Source organism: Thermomyces dupontii (genome assembly GCF_041956625.1).
Source record: "Thermomyces dupontii strain NRRL 2155 unplaced genomic scaffold VTN31scaffold_1, whole genome shotgun sequence".
NCBI classification, from domain to species: domain Eukaryota; kingdom Fungi; phylum Ascomycota; class Eurotiomycetes; order Eurotiales; family Trichocomaceae; genus Thermomyces; species Thermomyces dupontii.
The window spans coordinates 2,174,857-2,193,774 of NW_027192307.1; the positions used below are offsets into that span (position 1 = coordinate 2,174,857).

Consider the following 18,918-nt stretch of genomic DNA (forward strand, 5'->3'; position numbering starts at 1 on the left):
ACTTGAACCATGAACTCGCACAGAATTATCTAGCAGTTCGTGTCTTTTGTGGACCAATTCCCGGCTGAGTTTCAGCAGGCGGCCTCAGTGCCATCTGTGCACACGCCCATTATGATCTGCTCGTTTATCAGGTACTGGTGTGACGCACCGGTGAGCGACTCTGAGTTCTGGTTCCTTTAGAGAATCTAAGGACCAGTCCTATTCCGCGCGAACCTGGCCGCGATCGGCGAAAACCCCGAACCTTATGGAAGTCATTCCTTCCGCAGGGGCGGCGTTTGTTACATGATGCAAAGGAATGGTCTCCCAATAAATGCTGTCGGTGGGGATGTTGGGATCCAACCTTTCAGAATGCCTTAAAAACGTTTCGCTATACTCGGTCCCAACGGCGCGGCGCCAAACAGTCTGCCGCGGGACGAATCCTTGGAACCGGATCGGCCGAATCGTGGTTCTCCGCGAGCGAGCAAGCTCTGCCGTGGATGCAGGCGGTCGTGCCGCCGCTAGGAGCTCGTTGAGTTGGCAGTTTTTTAGGGAATTGGAATTGCTTTCTGAGGAGGGAGGGTTGTAGATTGTTCAAGGATCTGATATTCCGCTTGATACTAGTTGATCGAGTTTACGTGCAGATTGAAAGCAGGTAGAGAGCATCACCTCAGTACCGTGAAGAAAGGTCCAATTGTGGGGGAGGGGAGGGGAGCTCTTGAGGAAAGATACCTTGATCCATGTGCAATGGCACTGTTGGAATCTTTCATGCCAATCATCTGTCCTGCTCGGAAATAGCAGTTCAGACTACGCTCTTTCGGGGTGCGGGCACAGGTACGGAGTAGACTTCACGGAATACATGATGGCTGTTGGAGTACCGTCGTTCGCATGCGAAAATCTCAACGGCTCATAAAATGGGTTCAACTCTCCACCAAGAACGTCAAATCATAAAGCCCTGGCCAAATCATCAGCCGAACCATTCATCTCCCAACAACTCAACTCTCGCCCCTCCTCAACAATCCGTTTTTGAAGCTACCTGATTTATGTCGATTTTCCACGATACCCTGCAAAGCTCAACTGCCATCAGTGGACCAAGATGCATTCCGACCTTCTTACGAGCAGCTATCTGCAATACAAGGCAGACACGGATGCGGTCGCATCATGGCTGGCACGAACAGCCAAGAAACTCGGCTACTCGTCCGACCTCGTGGTTTCGGAGAAGCCCGAGCAGAAGCAGCAGCAGCATCGTCCATCTTAGCGTCTGAAAGACAAGGCCCGCAAAATGGCACGCCAAGGCGTGCATATTCCGCAAAGCCAGATGCAGCAAGAGACGTTGCAGCGGAAGCTCCCAACCTACACCATTGCGATCAAGGACTTTGTGAGCCTGGCGGAATACATTGCGGGCCAGGCCAAGGTTGCAGTGCGCGTTCCCACCAGCTTCATCAGCGCCCTCAACCGGGCCATAGCGGTGAGACGCAGCTATGGCGCAGAAATCACTTCTCGACTCCCCAAGATCCCTCAGGTGGAGGAGTCGAATCAGCGCCACAACTACTTCATCAGGATCCTTGAGCATGTCCGGGACGTGCTGCGTCCATGGATGCCGAGTGAGCAGCGTGATGAAGGGCCCGACCAGCTGGCCAACCGGTTCGAGAAGCTCGAGGTGGAAGAGCCGTCCGAAGCGTTTGTGCAAACAGCCAATGTTCCTCCGGCCAAGAAGGACGAAAACGCCGAGCAGCCTGACGCGAATTACGTGGCCGAGCGCCTTCAAGACATTGAAGAGGCCTACTTTGCTTTCATGCTTATGATCCAGGACTTCAACAAACTCCGCTCGGTTATCAATCAGACATGGGCTGGGTACAAGATGGGGGCGTTCAGCTTGGTTGCAGCGTCCCTGACAATGAATACCGCATTGGACCTTGCCCGCGGAATCGAAGAGGAGATAAAGGAGGTTCTGGATAAGCATGGCGGCTCCGAGAAACTCCTGGTTGCCTACTTTCTTGCCCTCTGTATGGAACGAGGCGAGAACGAGGCCTATCGGGAGAAACCTGGCGATGGCATGAAATTTCGCATGTACGAGGACACGAAGAATTTCTACTGGCCAACGTACATGCTGCTGCGGAGCTTTGCAGATCTCGTGGTTGAAGGCCAGGTGCCCCAGTATAAGCCCGGCTATTACGGCACGTACGATCCGAAGAGTGACAGGTCCGCCAAAGACGCGAGAGGGAAGTTCCTGGAAGATCAGCAGATTCTAATGGAAATCCTCACCGACTTTGCTTATCTGTGCAAGGCGGGCCCGGACATGCCAGCGGAAGAGGAGCTCACTCGCGGGCTTCGCGAAATGTTCAAGACTAAGCAGATCCCATACTGGCTGTTGTTCGCCGTGCAAGTCTTCCTTGACATCCACCATGAACTGCGTGAAGACGTCGACCGTGGCTACGAGGATCTCCGAAATGTTGCGGTGACGGTCAACAATAGTATCGAAAACGTTGCCTTCAAATTCCACGAGTCGTTGCGGATTGAGAATTGGCCGCGGCAGATCGACCAAATCCTGAGACGGATAATGGCCGACATCGAGACCTTTGTTCTGACGGACATCGTCCAAGAGATCAAGAAGAAGATACGGATGCCCCTTGGGGAGCCCTTCAGACTTCAGAGATGGCACCCTGTCTTCTGCGGCCTGTGGTCGTACAATTTCCTGGCCCGGTACCAGGAAGCCGGCGTGGCCTTTGCGGGAGCATGGGGCTCGATCCTCTACACGTACCACTTGTACAATGCTTTGCGCCAGGAGAAGTTGCTTCAGGTTCAATGGAAGGATATGGAGGTCTTTGAAATGCTTCATGGAGATCAAATCTTCCCCGGTGGTCCTCCAAGAACCCCGGAGGACTACCCGAAGCGCTTTTGTCTCAGCATGGGCTATTCTGCAACAGCGTTTGCCCGCGACCGACGCAACCCTACGCGGCTGGAGGCGTCCAAGAAGGGGAGGATGGGCTTCCAGGAGCTGGCGCCGGTCATGCGGATTTTCAAGGACCGCTTCTGTCTCGGTACGGGGCAAAGGGACCTCACAAAGGCGGAGCTGGACAAGATCCTCTCAGCATCCAACTGGGAGTTGATGACCGGAGGCGCTGAGGGCCAGGAAGATATCCTGGAGTTCGAGCGCAAGGGCAAGCACACCGTCACCGCCAAGAGTGACAGTGAGAAGAAAAGACTTGCAGAATCCAGTCGAGTGGAGATGACGGATCTCCTGAGGAACCTCCGCAACGCGCTGCAAGTCGAGATGCTCGAGTTCTCCTTCCCGTACCTCATCTTTCACCAGTCCTGCTGGATAGCCCTCCGCCACATCAAGATGGCGTTAGAAGAGCGCCTCAGGTCGATCTACGGCGTCGGCTGCATCGAGCGGGAGAACCAACTGCCATTCATCGTGGGGTACATTTTCATGGCGGCGACGAACACGCAGAGGCTGACGGGTGTCTTGTCCCCGAAGAAGAAGGCCGTGACGACGAGCGCGCTGATGGCGCAGGCCGCGGCAGAGTGCAACGCCGCGCTGCCCGGGGGTGCGGGCGAGTTTGCGTGGAAAGTCATGACGGAGCTCATGCGGATGCCGTTTGAGCTTCAGGAAGAGGTCACTGACGATGAGTAGGAGGGGGAACGCCGCCAACGGACCCCAATGGTTTCATTTCAACATACCCTTTTTTAAAGACGCCGACGCGTTCCTTGAGGAATGAACCAATGGCCCAGCGTTTGCGACTTCCGAGTATATGTACTGTAGTCATATCTTTTCATCCAGACACAAGGCAGAACACCATTCCATCTAGGGTCTAGGATCTCTACCATACCGAACAATGACCGGGAGAGGGATTGCGCGGCGAACAAAATCTGCACGTCTGATCGAACTGCCGCTATGATCCTGTCAAGAACGGTATAATATCTCACGACCTGCAACGGATCATCAATACTATAATTACAATTCTTCTAGGTAAGTATCTGAAGTCGCCGAAAGTATTCAATATTGTGGCAAGCTACAGCCTGCAGCTTCGAATTTGGGGTGCTAAGCCAGCCATGAAGTAGCATCGCTGTTTGGGGCTTGCTGTCCTTTTGGATCCTGGCGAGCCGTGCCTCATCTGTAAAAGACTAGGCAATCCGGGACGCACGCGGGACTGGGTGGGCAATCCCCGAGACTACCTCGCCCTAATAACCAATCTGTTGTGCATATTCCATGGCACCGCCACGCACAGTCAGAACTCTGGAAAATCTTCTGGGGCCGAGTAAGCAGATGGATTTGCCCTGCGGCCAGGCCGCGAAAGAACAAGGTCGGGGTTGAGCGGCACCAGTCCAACGTCTCGAAAACCATTCCGGATGTTCTCCTCACTCAGGGGCTGTGCGCGAACGGAAGGATAGATGGCAAGGAACCAATCCTTGTCGATGTGTTGAATGCCAAACTGCACTCGTAGTTCAAGTTCTCGCCGGTAACTCTGCTCCAGAGGTGTGGCACAGCCAACATCCAGCGGCTGCAAGAAGTAGGCGGAATGAACCGGCATATAGAGCGGGATAATGCTGTTTTCGACGCAGAACTGGTCGAACTCGGGCCCATTGTGGCCGCCGTATCCGTTCAGGATCAACAGCCGGTGTTGGCCAAGCGCATGGGACTTGGTGTGTTTGTTGAAGATCTCCTTGAGCCAGACCAACCCCAGCTTTTCATTGCTCCACCCGTCGTCACTGACTTCAATCCTCCAGCCGTCCGGCAGCCCGTTGGACCAGGCAGACAAGCGCCGCTTCCCCTTGACGATGATCATCGGGGGCAATGCCCAGCCGGATGAGTTAATCCCTTCAATGACACTGACCCATTCTGCATTATCGCCAGGTTCGAGGGCCTTTCGACGAAACGTTTTGTCTGTCCCTGTCACGACCTTGGCTGCATGAATCATCCCCATCCGAAACCCAGTTTCATCAAAGTTGTAAACGTCCTCCCATGCAATGCTGTACTTCTCAATGGTGCTCCGTACACGCTCGAACCACTCGCGAATGACCTCTGGACTTCCACGTGTTTCACGTTTACCCTTGGCGTACGACCGAGAATACCTGTCTTTGATATCTGGATGGCGATTGACAAAACGAAAAACCCAATTGCTACCCATCGTAGGCGGCGAGGAGCGCGAGCCGTCTCGCCTGGCGAGGATGACCTCCGCTGCTCGTTTCATGGAGTCCATCCTCAGGGGATAGCCTCGTTCATCCATGGATACTATCCGTTCGATGAGGAGTTTCTCCTCGTCAGCTGTCAGTTTCTGATGACGAATTGCCTCCCGCGGCTTTCGGCCTTGTAGACGATGGACCAGAGTGGACAGTGGCACATTGTACGTTCGAGAAGCGGCCCGGATGCTGCGAATCTGACGCGCATTGATTGCCTGAATGGCTAGAGAAATTCGTTCCTCTTGGCTTTTTTCTTCTTGACTGGACATTTCAATTTCAATTCATGTATCGACGACGGAAGTAAATGAAGCATGCGACTGCGGTGCTTGTCTGTGTACCCTCAATAAGGAGTGAAGATGTGATTCGGTTGGTGGTGGATCATGTTGCAACGATTACGGAATCTTCCTCCTCTGTTACTATATTTGGCTAGGCGGGATCTGCACAGACCCATGGGCGCCAAGACAAAATTTCCAAAACGGGTTAGCTTATTTTTAGCACAGCCAAGGGTTGCCCCACGTGAAACCAGCAAGTTCCGGTTCCCGCCAAGTGTCAGGCCAGGTACCATCAACATATTATTGAAGTGAGCAGTGATTCTTCCACATCCAATGCTCTGAGCAGGTCTTTCTCAGGATCAGACGCCTCCTGCTTCTCCGCCATGGCGTCAATGACTTCGACGTCGGCGTCCCATCGCCGCGTTGCAACGACGGCGGCCAACGAGACATCGTCTGTGAGGGCACCACCACCGGACGATTCGTCGGTGGACCATTTCTTCTGGACATATACTGAAGAGCCGCATCGAACCCGACGGCAAGCGATCATCAAGGCACATCCCGAGGTGCGCAAACCATTCCGAAGCTCGGATTTTGTTGAGCATTTGCTGATCGGCCCAGGTAACCAAGCTGTGCGGCCCCGAACCACTGACCAAATACCTTGTTCTCGCCGTCGTCGCCCTCCAGGTTACCTGTGCGTACTTGCTTCGTGATACCCCGGTTTTTTCGTGGAAGTTTCTGGTCACTGCGTACGTGATTGGGGCCACGGCAAATCAAAATCTCTTTCTGGCTATTCATGAGATATCCCATAACCTGGCCTTCAAGTCAGCGCTAGCCAATCGACTGCTGGCCATCTTTGCCAATCTGCCGATAGGTCTGCCGTATAGTGCAGCCTTTAGAGTACGTTTGTCCTGGTAATGTCGGTATAGCAAGGGGGGCAATATCTGACCGTCTGTAGCCGTATCACCTGACACACCACAAATCCCTCGGGGTCGATGGCCTCGACACTGATCTCCCGACCGCCTTTGAGGCCATTCTCCTCGACTCTCTTCTGGGAAAGGCGTTCTTTTGCACGTTTCAGGTCTTTTTTTATGCTCTTCGTCCAATGTTCATCTACAGGCCGCCTTTCACCTCCATCCATGCCCTAAACCTCGTCACCGAGTTCGCATTTGATTATGCTCTTGTCCGGTTCTGTGGATCTACCAATTCTCTCTTATACCTGCTTGTGAGCTCGTTCCTAGCCGGCTCCCTGCACCCTTGCGCGGGCCACTTTATCGCAGAGCACTACTTTTTTTCCCGCGTCAAGAGCAGTTTGACGGAGCCTTTGGCAGGATCGAGCACGAAAGAGAGTACCGGGACTGGGCCGTTGGAGAACATTCCGCCACCGGAAACATATTCGTACTACGGCATTTTGAATCTCCTCACGTACAACGTGGGCTACCACAATGAGCATCACGATTTCCCGGCCGTCCCATGGACGCGCCTGCCGGAGCTGCATCGTATTGCGAAGGAATTCTACGAACCACTGCCCTGCCATCGCAGTTGGGTGCGGGTGATCTGGACCTTTATTTTGGACAAAGATGTTGGCATGTGGTGTCGCGTCAAGCGGGCCCGAGGCGGGCGATTGGTAGGAGGTGGGAAAACCTCCAAGAGCGGCCGTGGCGGCGAGGGAATCTCTGCTTCGTCAGTACAGGACGAGGAAGGGGACGGCTGGAAAGAGAGCGAGATCCAGTACTAATGTCGAAGACATGTGTTTTTGGACATGAATCTAGCATTTGAACTGTGTACAGAGTTGAATCGTGAGTGATGACATAACATTTCAAAGCGGGCTGTCCAGTCTGAGAGCAATTTCACTTTCTTTCTACATCTATGGTTCATGACTCAAGGAAAAATCACCGCAACCTATCTTTAATCTCCCATCGCTCCTTGACACACTTTGCCATTTCCTTCCCAATATCCGTCCCCAACTTCTCGAATCCCTCGACCACGCCCTTGCGATCGCCAACGCTCATTTCCTGGCTCATCTTGAACTTGCCTTCCAGCCGCTCGATCTTTATCTCTATTCCGATGATGTTCTTCTTGAGCAGTTCAATATACGGCACCGGCGCATCGGACACCTTCCATGGCTCGTCAAAATGCATGATGGCCGTCTCCGCATGCTGCGAGAGGTCCTCGATCTGCCGCTGCAGGAAGTTGCTCGTCTCCTCCGACTTGCTGTCGCAGAACACGCGGATCTTGCCGTAGGCCTGCACAGCCGCATAGTTCCATGTCGGCACGACCTTGCCGGTGTCGGGCTTGGTTTGGACGTAGAACTTGGGCGTGATGTAGTGGTCCGTGGCGGTGAAGAGTACCAGCACCTCGTCGTCGAGTTCGAGGGCAGACGAGGTCTGCTGTTCCGCTTGCTTTGCGGCCAGTGCGGCCATCAGTGCCTTGGCCTGAGGGTTCTGCTTGGCCATGTGGCCGCGCAGCACCCCCGGGGACGATGAGGAGGACGAGCCCTCCGCCACATCGAGGATGAATGGGATATGGCTGGATTGGATCAATGATGGGTAGTCGGATGATTTGATGGCTGTGGTGAGGATCCCCAGAGGATGGTCATGGATGAATCGTTGCAGCGTGGGGATGTCGAATTCGGCGTGGTCGCGACGGAGATGCATGGTCGATTCAATTTGACCGAACAATCAGCTCTCTCCAAACTTTTTTTTTCACTAGTTACTAGTTATGTACGAGTACAGTCTAAGGACTTCACAAGACGCTGGATTTATACATCAAATCGACTGATTGTCTGACTCATTAGTCTGAGTTGTTGTATAGATGCCTCCGACTCTTAGATGATTGGCAGATTCCGCCGAGATGGTTCTCCCTGCGATGCAAGCTGCATCTCGGCGGGACGTTGGAGGTTATTCGGATAGCCTTTCCAGAAAATTATTAGCGCGGTATCGATAAGTCCGAGTTTCGTATCAAAATTACCAACTCCGACATCGCAACTGAAATTATATGTAATGACGCCAAAAACCTCCCAACTTTTTCTTGACTCCCTCGTTTGACTTGCACTGAACGCGACACTCGTCATTCCGACGTGGGAGAAAAAGCCTTGTCTTTTCTTTTTTCTTTTTGTTCGAGCGCGGACATATTGTATAATGCAGATGTGATGCCTCTTCGTCTGCAGGCGAGAATATGTCAACATACCACCAACCCAAACCCTTATCACTCCTCCAGAGTCCTCCTCTCCCTTCGACGACAATATGCAACGACAGTGTACCACGGAAAGAACTACTATGAGATTCTCGAGGTGCCGCCCAGCGCATCGGCGGCGGAAATCAAGAAGCAAGTCTTTCTCTCTCTCTCTCGCACATACAAAGTCTAAAGGAATAAGTTGATAACATTCTCACCAATCCAACCCACCTTCCTCCCTTTTTGAGGAGGGGTGGCCAAATCATATTTCTATATATTATAGGAAATTCTATGCCCTCTCGCTAGCTTACCATCCAGACCGCAACCGCTCCGATCCAACCGCCTCGGAACGCTTCGCCACCATCTCCGCCGCCTACCATGTCCTCAGCAACCCATTCCAACGGGCACGCTACGACCGCGAGCACGGCATCCATTCCACCGCGCATACAAACCGCGACATGCACCAGCGCGGGGGCACCACCCCCACCGGCCGATCCTACATGGGGTCCCGGCCCGCCAGCGGACTGAGCCAGCGCCGGGGCCCGTTCAAGGGCCCGCCGCCGAGCTTCTACGCCCACGGCGGATACGGTGCGTATGCCGCGCGCGGAGACCAGCGGAAAGGTGCGGCGGGTTATGAGCGGCGCGACGCGGATGACCCGACGTCGTTTGTTCGCGACAATCCCGTGTCGCATTTCAATGCCGGCGCGCATTTTCGTACGCAGGCCGCGGAGGATGAACGAAGGCAGAAACGGAAGCTGCGCGCGATGGGCATTGACGAGAACAGTGCCCGGGACGCAGGGAGTGTGTTTTTGGCGAGGTTCACCATCGTCACGGGCATCTTGCTGGGGGGGATCTTTGTGGGGTCGCTGTTTCGCGAAGGCGTTATGGTAGAGAGGAGGAAGGATCAGAAGATGTGACTTTCTTTGCACATACGTTTACATTGAGTTATTGTTATCTAGAATAGACTTATTTGGAATGGGGATGTACAGAAAGTAAAGAACCCGTCTTTCACTATTTGATACAGAATTGCATGCTTCCACGTTGTCAATCATGTAGCCAACGAGGAAGGGGTAGGTACATGTAGTTCGTTCGAATCGTCGCATACGACCCTCTCATACCAATAGGATTTTTTAACCCTCGAAGGTGAAGCTGGCGCCAACCTTGTGGGCCGCCTGGTTGGCGTTCTGGCTGTCGAAGCTGGCACCCAGGCCAAGCGTCACACCAGGGCGCAGCAAGACGTTGTAAGCAACGCCGACGATGCCGCGGTCATTGATCTTGGCCTGCGATCAAGTTAGAACAAACAATGACCTCCAACACAAACGGTCGGAAAAAAAAAAAAAAAAAAAAAAAAAAAAAAAAAGACATACCTTGGCAAACGACGAAGGGTCCAGACGGTACTTGGCGGCAACCTCCAGGCCGACGTTGCTGCCGGCCTTGGAGTCCCAAGTCGCCTTGGCGGCAGCCTCCACCTGGCTGTTCACACGGTGGTAGTAGCTAGCCGTGAAGAGGGTCAGGTTGTTGCTGGCAGTCACGGCCGCCGAGTACTGAGGCGAGATGTAGCCCAGGGCAGCCGAGTACCGGGTGACGGCAGCCTTCTGGACGTCGTAGGCACCCTCAGCACCGGCAACAATGCCCTCATGACCCAGGACAAAGTCCAGGCTGGCGGTGGGTCCCTTGAGAAGGTCGAAGAAAGCGCGCGTGTGCACGTGCGGTTGCTTGAAGTGCAGGTTCAGCTTAGCACCCTTGGCCTGGCTGGCAGGCAGGTACTGAGTCAGGAGCTCGGCCTTAAGGCCCTTGGCAATGTTGTTGTCCAGCTCGATCTTGGTGTCGAGGGAGTTGGCGGTGGTCCAGCCCTGGGTGACCGAGAGACCTGACACAGATTTTCCGTCAGTCCGAGAATCAATGACAGGATATGGCGACGGCAATTCGACTTACCATTGGGGGCATCGACATACTTGGCCTCCAGCTGTATCGGTTTGTTAGCACACGTCTTCACGATTTACGCGACCAGACCACACATACCGAGCCCGCAGTGGTGCCCTCGTGGGAGGACTTGCCCTTCACGGTGAAGGTGACATTGTTGGGAGCGACCGATTTAACCTCCAAGCTGGCTACACGTAGAAAATCAACAACCCAGTTCCCTCAAAAGCATTCCGACAGTCTTACCAGGGTTGGTGTGATAGAAGTCCTTGTTCAGGACCTAAACACAACAACAAAGGAAACGTCAGCGCCAGGGACCGAGAATACTTTGCCGGGAAGGGGATTCGCGCACATCACTGGCCGCTTTGGCAATATCGGAGAACGCCGGCGGAGTAGCCATGGTGACTGATGAGTGTTTGTACTCGAGAAGAGGGTGGATGTGCGGACGCGAGAAGTGTTGTTTACTCAAGGACAAGAGCAAAAAGAGAGGGCGTGAAGAGCGCTCAAGTGTTCTGCGTTGGGGCTTTGTCCACTTGCCGGGGCACGGGCTTTGGTTGGGACAAGAGGAAAGGCACGGGTAAAATTCACCGCGCTGATTGGTCAATTAAGTCGCTAGGTCCGGTTGGCAAGGTCATGTGACTTACCCACTGACCTCTCCACTTCCGAGGCAAACGCGCGTATCCCGTCAATTGTCAACTGGTCTAGTAATCATGGATCACAGACGCGATTGCAGCGATGAATTGACGACTTGTACGAAATACTGGTAGCCGGTCGTGAATTTGAATGAAGACATCCACTTGTTTGAGTACACTGTAGCAGGTTCAATGCTTCAACAGAGTGGCACACCGGCACTCAACCCCTCATCCCAGAGACTCCTCATAACCACGACATGCATCGGCCCGATGGAGAAATTCACACCCCAGCAAAAAGGAGAGCCAAGGACAGGAGGACGAAGGCATCGAACGATAGGGCAATGATCGTCACTACAACTCATAGACCAATCACTCACTTCGCCGGGGTGCAAGCAATGTACTGTAGTATTTGCCGAGTCTAAACCCTAGGAATACTACTGCCTTCAATGCAGTTCCGGCTTAAAGAATTCGACAGCCAGACAATCTTCTATGAGGCATAGCTCCCAGTGTCTTCATTGCTTTGAATCAATCGAAGGTCCAATAACGAATATATCGAAATGGATGGAATCTGCCTCCAGTAGCGCCCGCCATTTATCGCAAAAACGTATCACAAATAGCCGCGAACAATCAAATGTAGACCGACACAACAGAGAAAAAACATTGACGGGAATCTATAGTCTATACAGCGTATCTACCTGTCTAATCCACGTTCTCGTACTTGTTATGGTGTATCGAAATAGCCCTGTAAAGCGTCAGTCATCTGAAACTCGGAGGCACGCTCGACAAGTAGCACTTACCGGCCACTGGGATCGGTCTGCTTCGACCAGTTCGGAATCCATCGCTTGACGGTGCTTGCGCAGTGCGGCGGGAAGTGTTCGTCGAACATCATGCGGTACCAGTAGCTGCTCTGTTTAGAAAGGAGATCGGGAAAAAAGCGAGTCAAAGGGATGGACTTACGCTTCCTTTGTGTCAGGGATATCATCACCCCACTCTGGCTTGGGGTTCTTCATCATTTCGTCCGTGACGATCCGCTCGGCGTGATCCTTGAGCGCGTCAATCCAGCTGTACCCAACGCCGTCGCTGAACTGCTCCTTTTGCCGCCAGAGGATGTGGTGCGGCAGGTACGGCTGGACTCCAGGCTCGTCCGAAGTGTCGAACGCCTTACGCAGGATGTATTTCTCAATCCGGTCCTTGGTGATCATCTTCTCCTGCGGATCCACATTCATGGCGGTTTCGAGGAACTGCTTGTCCAAGAACGGCACGCGGGCTTCCAGGCCCCATGCGGATGTGGACTTGTTCGCCCGCAGGCAGTCCGCCAGATGCAAATTCTTGACGCGCCGGACAGTCTCCTTGTGGAACTCCTCCTTGTTGGGCGCGGCGTGGAAGTACAAGTATCCACCAAAAATCTCGTCGCTTCCTTCACCGCTGAGGACCATCTTGATGCCCAGTGCCTTGATCTTTCTGCTGAGGAGGTACATCGGAGTCGAAGCACGGATGGTGGTTACGTCGTACGTCTCGAGATGGTAGATGACGTCGGACAGCGCGTTGATACCATCCTCGATGGTGAAGGTGAAAGCATGGTGCTTTGTGCCCAAGAACTTGGCCACCTCGATGGCGGCCTGCGTGTCGGGCGCGCCAGGCAGACCAATCGAGAAGGAGTGCAGCTGAGAAAGCAGCGTCACGGTCGACAAAGAGTTGGAGTCATCAATGCCGACGAGGCCATTCTCATCGGAGGTGGCACCGGCCGCCGCGATGGCATTCTCCTGCGCAGCTCTGGCACGGAGGACCTCCCGCTGAGCGATTGATGCCACCAGACTCGAGTCCAAACCGCCCGACAGGAGCACTCCGAAAGGAACCTCCGCCATGAGACGCTTCCGAACCGAGCGCTCCAACATCTCTCTGATCGCCTTGTAGTCGATGGGTGTCGAGGGGACATTGGTAGGGTCCCACCACGAGGGTTCAAAGTATCGCGTTGTAGTGTCAGTCTTGGAGTCATAAACGTGGCCCGGAGGGAAGGCAATGATCTTGTCACAGATGGGATGCAGGGCTTTCAACTCCGACGCGAAGTACACCGCGCCGGGAGTCTCCGACGACCAGCCCTGATAGAAGCTGGTGATACCGATAGGATCCCGGGCGGCAATAACGCGATCCTCATTCTTGTCATAGAGGACAAACGAGAACATGCCGTCCAGGTGCTTTGGGGCATCAATGCCATATTTCATGTACTACGACTCATCAATCAGTACTCTTCTCGTATCGAGCGACTCCCACATGGCCCAACATACCAATGGAATGATCACCTCACAATCGGAGTGGGTTTTGTAGTTGTACGTATCCAAAGACTTTCGCAGGATACGGTGATTGTAAATCTCGCCATTGACAGCCAGAGCAAGCGATCGGTCATCGTTCACGAGGGGCTGAGCACCGGAGTCTAGCAGCGATCAGCCTGAGCGACACACAAGCGAGAGCGGAAAACGCACCGACACCGACAATGCAGAGACGTTCGTGTGCAAGGACTACAAAAAAGCGGACTCCTGTCAGCAACGGACCCAATTCGCCCCCAGAAATGACGACGCACTTGTCTTGTTATCCACGAAGTTTCCGCCTGGTACAGAATGGTGTCTTGTCAGCATTTCCATTGCTTCCAGGACGTTGGTTCAAGTCGCATAGACGTACTCCAATCGGGACCGCGATGGCGCAAGCTGCACGATCCAATCAGTCCAATGCGCTCTCCGCGTGCAAATTAAAAGAGGAACACGTACGCCTTAGCCATGCGCAACGCAGTTGGCTTGAAACTTTGTACATCGGGGTGACTATAGTGGTCTCGTGAGCCCTATTCTTCCTATGACCAATTGCGCGGGGCACAGGAAAAAAAAAAAAAAAAAGCGGCAAATCGATACGTACTGATGACAGGCAAAAATCCCACACATATTGGCGACAAAAGGGCCGGCGACCGTCGGAACAAAGAGGAAAAGGGAGAATGGGTTACGCAGAGTTCAATGGCCAAGGAATTTTTCTTCGAAGAGAAAACGAGGGAGAAGAATGACTCCGACTGTAAAAAAAAATATGGATCGCTTTCTGTGGTTCGGCGCGAGATCGGAGGAGGCTAATGACTCAGTGATAAGATAAGGCTTCCCCACGGCTGCCTCAGGCCTCAACGGACTGAGACTGCGGGTGGCACATCGGTGGTGTCCCGATTCATGCACGATGAATATTCTTGGAATGAATTCGAACAATCTGGCATGAAAGCTCATGATGCATAACACTAAAACAGAAAACCAAAATCATTCGCCCGCTAAATTGTACCCATCGCCCAACGAAAACTCCTTTCGCCGAAACCAGAGGCAAAGCCAGCTGATGAACCCAACACCGTAAAATCGCTCTCATGGACATGGATTCTCCCTCACCACCTGGCGCACCCTGCGCTCGTACGCCGGGCGGTCTTTCCGGTATAGATTATACGCCTCCGCCTGCGCAGGAGATTCGGGATTTGGATCGTCCAGCAGGTCTTGGATACCGAGCAGAATCTGCTTGATCGTGATGGCCGGTTTCCAGGCCTCTTCTTCATTGAGAATGGACAGACAAACCGTGCCCGAGGGATAGACATTCGGATGGAAGAGTGGCGGGACGAACTTGCCTAGTAAAGGTCAGCTTCACATCAGCGCCCTTAAGAGAATAACGGTCCTCACATTTCGGTGGCTTGGTCGGATACTCTACCATCGGAGATCTGTCAGCAAATCGCCCCAACTAACTAACTCCTCCGGAGAGACGGCCTACCGTCAGGGAAAATCATGTCCAGCTTGAACAGGCCCCCTTCCCATATCGTCTTGGGCTTGCCCGGGATACCGCATTCCCATCTCTTCATGTCCAGAGTGCCTTGGGGCGTCCTGTAGGGCTTCGCGTAGAATCCAAAAGGATGGTCTTTGCGCCATTGCTTGCTGCTTGCGATCAGTTTCCGGTCCGGTAACCAAGTGTGCCCGACATACCGCTCTTCTGTCAAGCGATTAAGGCAAAGAGACATGATGGAATAGTCGCCAGACGCGGTCTACTTCTGTTGACTACAGGCCGCTTGTAGAGGCTGGAAAAGCAAGCGAGGAGAAGAACACAGGTCAGAAAGGCGTGCGGCCACGGCGTCGCTCAAGAACCCTGATAATGAGTTCACCGCCAAAGATGGCAACAGTTCACACAACGTACACTAGACCATACTAGGAAATACTCAGATTGTAGCCTTTCACGTGACAGTCACATGATCACGGAAACCCTCCTTTTCTCTGCATGTGTTGGTCATGCTGGTGCTTGCTTTGAGATGTCTACTGAAGTTGAGCATGGAAAATGCTGCAGTCTGCGTTGGAAATGACAGTGATAAGTACAAAGAGAAAAGCAGAACCAAACAATTCGCGTGAAGCGTCTTTTGGACGGAAGTCTCCATAACTTCCTTGCCCTTTGTTGCAACAAGCAAGACCAAATGGCATTGTTGTAGACACCGGTGGTAAGGATTCGTCCATAGTTTCGATGTCGTCGGTCGAAGCCGGAACTTTTGTGATCGAAGAAGAACTGCCCGACCATGAGGAAGGAAGATGCCGTCAAAGACAAGTCGTTGACACATAGTTATACACGGCATTAAATGAGCGCAGCCAGCACGCTCATCTCTGTCATCCAGATCCGATCAATCTCATCGTTCATCAGCAGCAGCATATTCAGAGGGACCACTTTCGAGCAATAGTCAGCAGGATCACAGCTTCCGCCTCGACTCCCAGACTGCGAAACCAGTCTCGTCTCGCGAAGAGTATCTCCCTTCGTTTCCTCCTTCCGGAAAACTAGGCTAACCCAAAACGCAGACACCCAACTGACAAAGATGTGTATCAACGTGGTTCAGCAGATTTCCTACTGCGGTCATGTGTGCGTCGAGCGCTGCGAATGGTCCTATATCACGAAGATGATCTGCCCGGAACGCATTCGCAAAACCCAACTGAGCTGCATGGTTGGCTACTGCGACGTGTGCATGGAACGGGCAGCCGCAAATGTGCTGATTGTGGGCCGCGTCAAGGCTCAAGGCGAAACCGAGTCCACAGAGAGTCACAATCGCGATGAGATGGAACGCGAGAAAAGGCGAAAGCGCGAGCAGAAGGAGAAAAGGCGTGAGGAAATGCGCGATCGAGAGGCAGCACTGGCCTGGCTGAAGAAAGCTATCGACAAAATGAGCAAGACAGTCAATGAGATCTTCGAGCGGCGCAAGGCGGAGAAGCGCCTGCGTCGCTCCGCGCGGCTGAAGGCCAAGGTCAAGGGCAAAGCCAAGGCCAGCACTCGTTTCTGATGGCTACTGGAAGGGTTTGATGGATACGGTTTGATCGCATTTCAGGTGAAGCGGGCAGGATGGGCGGTTGTGGCGTTGGAGAGTAAACTGCTAATGGATGAATGGGAATGGATCGCATCGATTTTAGCGCACAAGTGGTGTAGAATCTCATTCGTAGATGCCTTGCTCGAACTTTTCCGCGTCAAAAAATCTGGCTTTTATGGAGTTTCCGTTGAAAACCCTTCCCTCTAAGGCATTCACAGCCTGACCTGGTCAGTATAGCGCAAGGTCAATATTGGACCGAGGACGACTCACCCGTAGTGCAGAAAGTTGGTTAGTAAACCGAATAAAAACAGGAACAGGCCCATCGCACTCTCTGTGGATGAACACACGTTCGACGCGACCATACTAAGAACTACTGTTAGCTGAGATCGCGAACCAGAAGCCTTCTACAGCCTTACTTTTTCGTTGCATTCCTCACCAATCTCTTGCACCAGATTGCCACTCTCCATCTCAGCATCCAGATCCAGTCCCTCGAGCATACCGTGAAGCACGATGACTTCGCTGATTGCGCCAAATTTGCCCTCTTCTGATTTTCTTGTTTCCGCGATAATTTTACCGCGACCCGCTGGCGTTCTGAACCCGCCTCCCTCCGAGTCAGGCTTCTTCTTTTGCTTCTCAACCTTGACCTGAAGGGCTTTTGTGATGCCGGAACCATCCGCTCCCAGGCCGGATCCCTTTGTCCAGCCGTACTTGGCCATAAACCGCTCTGCAAAACCTTTCTGGCCTGGTCTTGATGAACGAGGAGCATTTTCGTCGCTCTCTGCAGGTCGGTCATCCGCAAATGCCTTCTCAAGCTCCTCCTCCGTAGCAGGAATGTCTTCCGGAGCGGGAGGTAAGGAATAGCGAACAGGGGCACGCGATATGGTTGCGGACGGGGGTTGAAAGGCAGACAATGGCGGAGCAGAAGGAGCGGGAGGAACAGGAGGCGGCGGTGGTTGATGGTCAATAGAACCCTGGCTTTGGGCAGCGGTCATTCGAAGTCGACGCACATAGGCGTCTTCGCCAGTAACATCATTGGGAACCTCTGCTGGAGGAGGTGGTTCATAGGCGGGTTCAGGAGGGGGAGCGTCATCTGGAGGAGTAGGGGCATCAGGGGTACGAGATGGCTCGTTCAAATCCGGAGGCGGCGCGAAATTGTAAGACTGAGGTGGAGCAAATTGTCCTGCTTTGATCAGCATCGGCTCGAACTCAACGGTTCCCAAGTACTTACTCGCTGGTCGAGCATATTCCTCGTCACTATCTAAATCACTACTACGCTGCCTGGCCATGCGATGGGCATATAAGCGATCCTTCCACTCTCTGATCTCGCGTATCTTTTCGTCACTATGCTTGTATTCGTCATAGATATTCGGGCGGGAAGGGTCGTAGATATCGTCCCAGTTGATCACTGCTGCCTGCGCATCGCGATTCTTCTTCCGCTTCTTTCGCCCGCCGCGCTGCGGCTTGTTAGCGTAGAAACCGTTGACATCATCGTCGTCCGCAGCTGCCCAGTCTGCAAGTGTCGATTTCACTGGAGCCCGCGCGCCTGTAGCATTTGCATTATCGCTTGAAGTTGCCGAGTTTGCGTTGAAGACCGGCTTCGGTATTCCTGGTGTTGATTTGGATTTTTGATTTGATAATTGGGGTCGTTTGACAGGCTGGAAACGCAACGAAGCTATGGAGTTCACGTCAGCAACTACCTACGCTGATCCATGTCGTCGAACGCGGAATCAGAATATACCAGCAGCGATTTGCTGTTGTTTCTCTGTGCCGTTATCTTGATGCGACTCGGTCTCTGAGCTCTGTTTGAAGACAACAGGAGCTCGCGATATCGTTCCTGGCGTCGTAGAATTGTCTTCTTCTGGATCCGGAATGTTGGCATAAAGCGACAGCATACCGCCGCCGGAAGGCCGACTCGGTTCGGGCGCCATGACGTGAACAATCGGCAAAGAAGTGGCTCTTTGCTGATAGAATCACCAAGGTCCATCCATGTCAAGCAAAGGTAGCGGTTGGCGGCTCAGAGCTTGAAGCTTGGCGTGTTTGTCCTGTTTATATTACGTAATTTACGGAGGTCTCCACGTGCGATACGGAAGCGTTACACACAGATGTTCTTCAGCCACATGGGTTCGGACATCTTTGACAGCATTTCCATGCATGCCAGGATGATCGAGGAACTGTCGTTCAATTCTGCCCTTAATTCAGAGGATGAGCTCTTGAAGCGAGATTTTTCCGATGTCCCACTCAGCGAGCAATTGACACTCAAGCACACTCACGTCATTGTACTCGGAAATGAGGGGGAAATGCGGAGCCAACAATCGGCAAAGAACGGGTTCAATCACGGCCAGGAGTCCGGAGTCGATAACGGCGTCACTACTGGGAATACTGAGCGCATAGTACATAAGCTCCGTAAATATCCAGGACTGGTTCC

General features: G+C 53.2%; 10 protein-coding genes across 10 annotated transcripts; 4 read left to right on the forward strand and 6 right to left on the reverse strand.

The window, feature by feature from the left end:
- Nucleotides 1–1,258: 1,258 nt before the first annotated feature.
- Nucleotides 1,259–3,613, forward strand: VTN31DRAFT_807 (uncharacterized protein; the record flags this gene model as incomplete). Its single annotated transcript, XM_069408352.1, has 1 exon — nt 1,259–3,613. One exon carries the CDS (start codon nt 1,259–1,261, stop codon nt 3,611–3,613), a length of 2,355 nt encoding a protein of 784 aa, XP_069263663.1.
- Nucleotides 3,614–4,208: 595 nt separating this feature from the next.
- VTN31DRAFT_808 (uncharacterized protein) lies at nt 4,209–5,429 on the reverse strand (the record flags this gene model as incomplete). Its single annotated transcript, XM_069408353.1, has 1 exon — nt 4,209–5,429. One exon carries the CDS (start codon nt 5,427–5,429, stop codon nt 4,209–4,211), a length of 1,221 nt encoding a protein of 406 aa, XP_069263664.1.
- Nucleotides 5,430–5,815: 386 nt separating this feature from the next.
- Nucleotides 5,816–7,167, forward strand: VTN31DRAFT_809 (uncharacterized protein; the record flags this gene model as incomplete). The annotated part of the gene is made up of 3 exons (XM_069408354.1): nt 5,816–5,995; nt 6,051–6,329; nt 6,388–7,167. 3 exons carry the CDS (start codon nt 5,816–5,818, stop codon nt 7,165–7,167), a joined length of 1,239 nt encoding a protein of 412 aa, XP_069263665.1.
- A 154-nt stretch (nt 7,168–7,321) lies between these two features.
- On the reverse strand, nt 7,322–8,086 carry VTN31DRAFT_810 (uncharacterized protein; the record flags this gene model as incomplete). The annotated part of the gene is made up of 1 exon (XM_069408356.1): nt 7,322–8,086. The coding sequence occupies one exon, from the start codon at nt 8,084–8,086 to the stop codon at nt 7,322–7,324; it is 765 nt and encodes a 254-aa protein (XP_069263666.1).
- A 494-nt stretch (nt 8,087–8,580) lies between these two features.
- Nucleotides 8,581–9,520, forward strand: VTN31DRAFT_811 (uncharacterized protein; the record flags this gene model as incomplete). Its single annotated transcript, XM_069408357.1, has 2 exons — nt 8,581–8,756; nt 8,887–9,520. 2 exons carry the CDS (start codon nt 8,581–8,583, stop codon nt 9,518–9,520), a joined length of 810 nt encoding a protein of 269 aa, XP_069263667.1.
- A 213-nt stretch (nt 9,521–9,733) lies between these two features.
- VTN31DRAFT_812 (uncharacterized protein) lies at nt 9,734–10,923 on the reverse strand (the record flags this gene model as incomplete). Its single annotated transcript, XM_069408358.1, has 6 exons — nt 9,734–9,883; nt 9,971–10,473; nt 10,539–10,569; nt 10,626–10,714; nt 10,770–10,803; nt 10,876–10,923. The coding sequence occupies 6 exons, from the start codon at nt 10,921–10,923 to the stop codon at nt 9,734–9,736; spliced, it is 855 nt and encodes a 284-aa protein (XP_069263668.1).
- Nucleotides 10,924–11,854: 931 nt separating this feature from the next.
- Nucleotides 11,855–14,085, reverse strand: VTN31DRAFT_813 (uncharacterized protein; the record flags this gene model as incomplete). The annotated part of the gene is made up of 9 exons (XM_069408359.1): nt 11,855–11,897; nt 11,953–12,057; nt 12,113–13,380; nt 13,441–13,586; nt 13,636–13,671; nt 13,734–13,760; nt 13,832–13,857; nt 13,918–13,968; nt 14,060–14,085. 9 exons carry the CDS (start codon nt 14,083–14,085, stop codon nt 11,855–11,857), a joined length of 1,728 nt encoding a protein of 575 aa, XP_069263669.1.
- A 453-nt stretch (nt 14,086–14,538) lies between these two features.
- On the reverse strand, nt 14,539–15,176 carry VTN31DRAFT_814 (uncharacterized protein; the record flags this gene model as incomplete). Its single annotated transcript, XM_069408360.1, has 4 exons — nt 14,539–14,792; nt 14,845–14,868; nt 14,933–15,093; nt 15,142–15,176. The coding sequence occupies 4 exons, from the start codon at nt 15,174–15,176 to the stop codon at nt 14,539–14,541; spliced, it is 474 nt and encodes a 157-aa protein (XP_069263670.1).
- An 834-nt stretch (nt 15,177–16,010) lies between these two features.
- Nucleotides 16,011–16,469, forward strand: VTN31DRAFT_815 (uncharacterized protein; the record flags this gene model as incomplete). Its single annotated transcript, XM_069408361.1, has 1 exon — nt 16,011–16,469. The coding sequence occupies one exon, from the start codon at nt 16,011–16,013 to the stop codon at nt 16,467–16,469; it is 459 nt and encodes a 152-aa protein (XP_069263671.1).
- Nucleotides 16,470–16,616: 147 nt separating this feature from the next.
- VTN31DRAFT_816 (uncharacterized protein) lies at nt 16,617–18,421 on the reverse strand (the record flags this gene model as incomplete). The annotated part of the gene is made up of 5 exons (XM_069408362.1): nt 16,617–16,712; nt 16,764–16,856; nt 16,910–17,673; nt 17,722–18,165; nt 18,232–18,421. 5 exons carry the CDS (start codon nt 18,419–18,421, stop codon nt 16,617–16,619), a joined length of 1,587 nt encoding a protein of 528 aa, XP_069263672.1.
- Nucleotides 18,422–18,918: the final 497 nt, after the last annotated feature.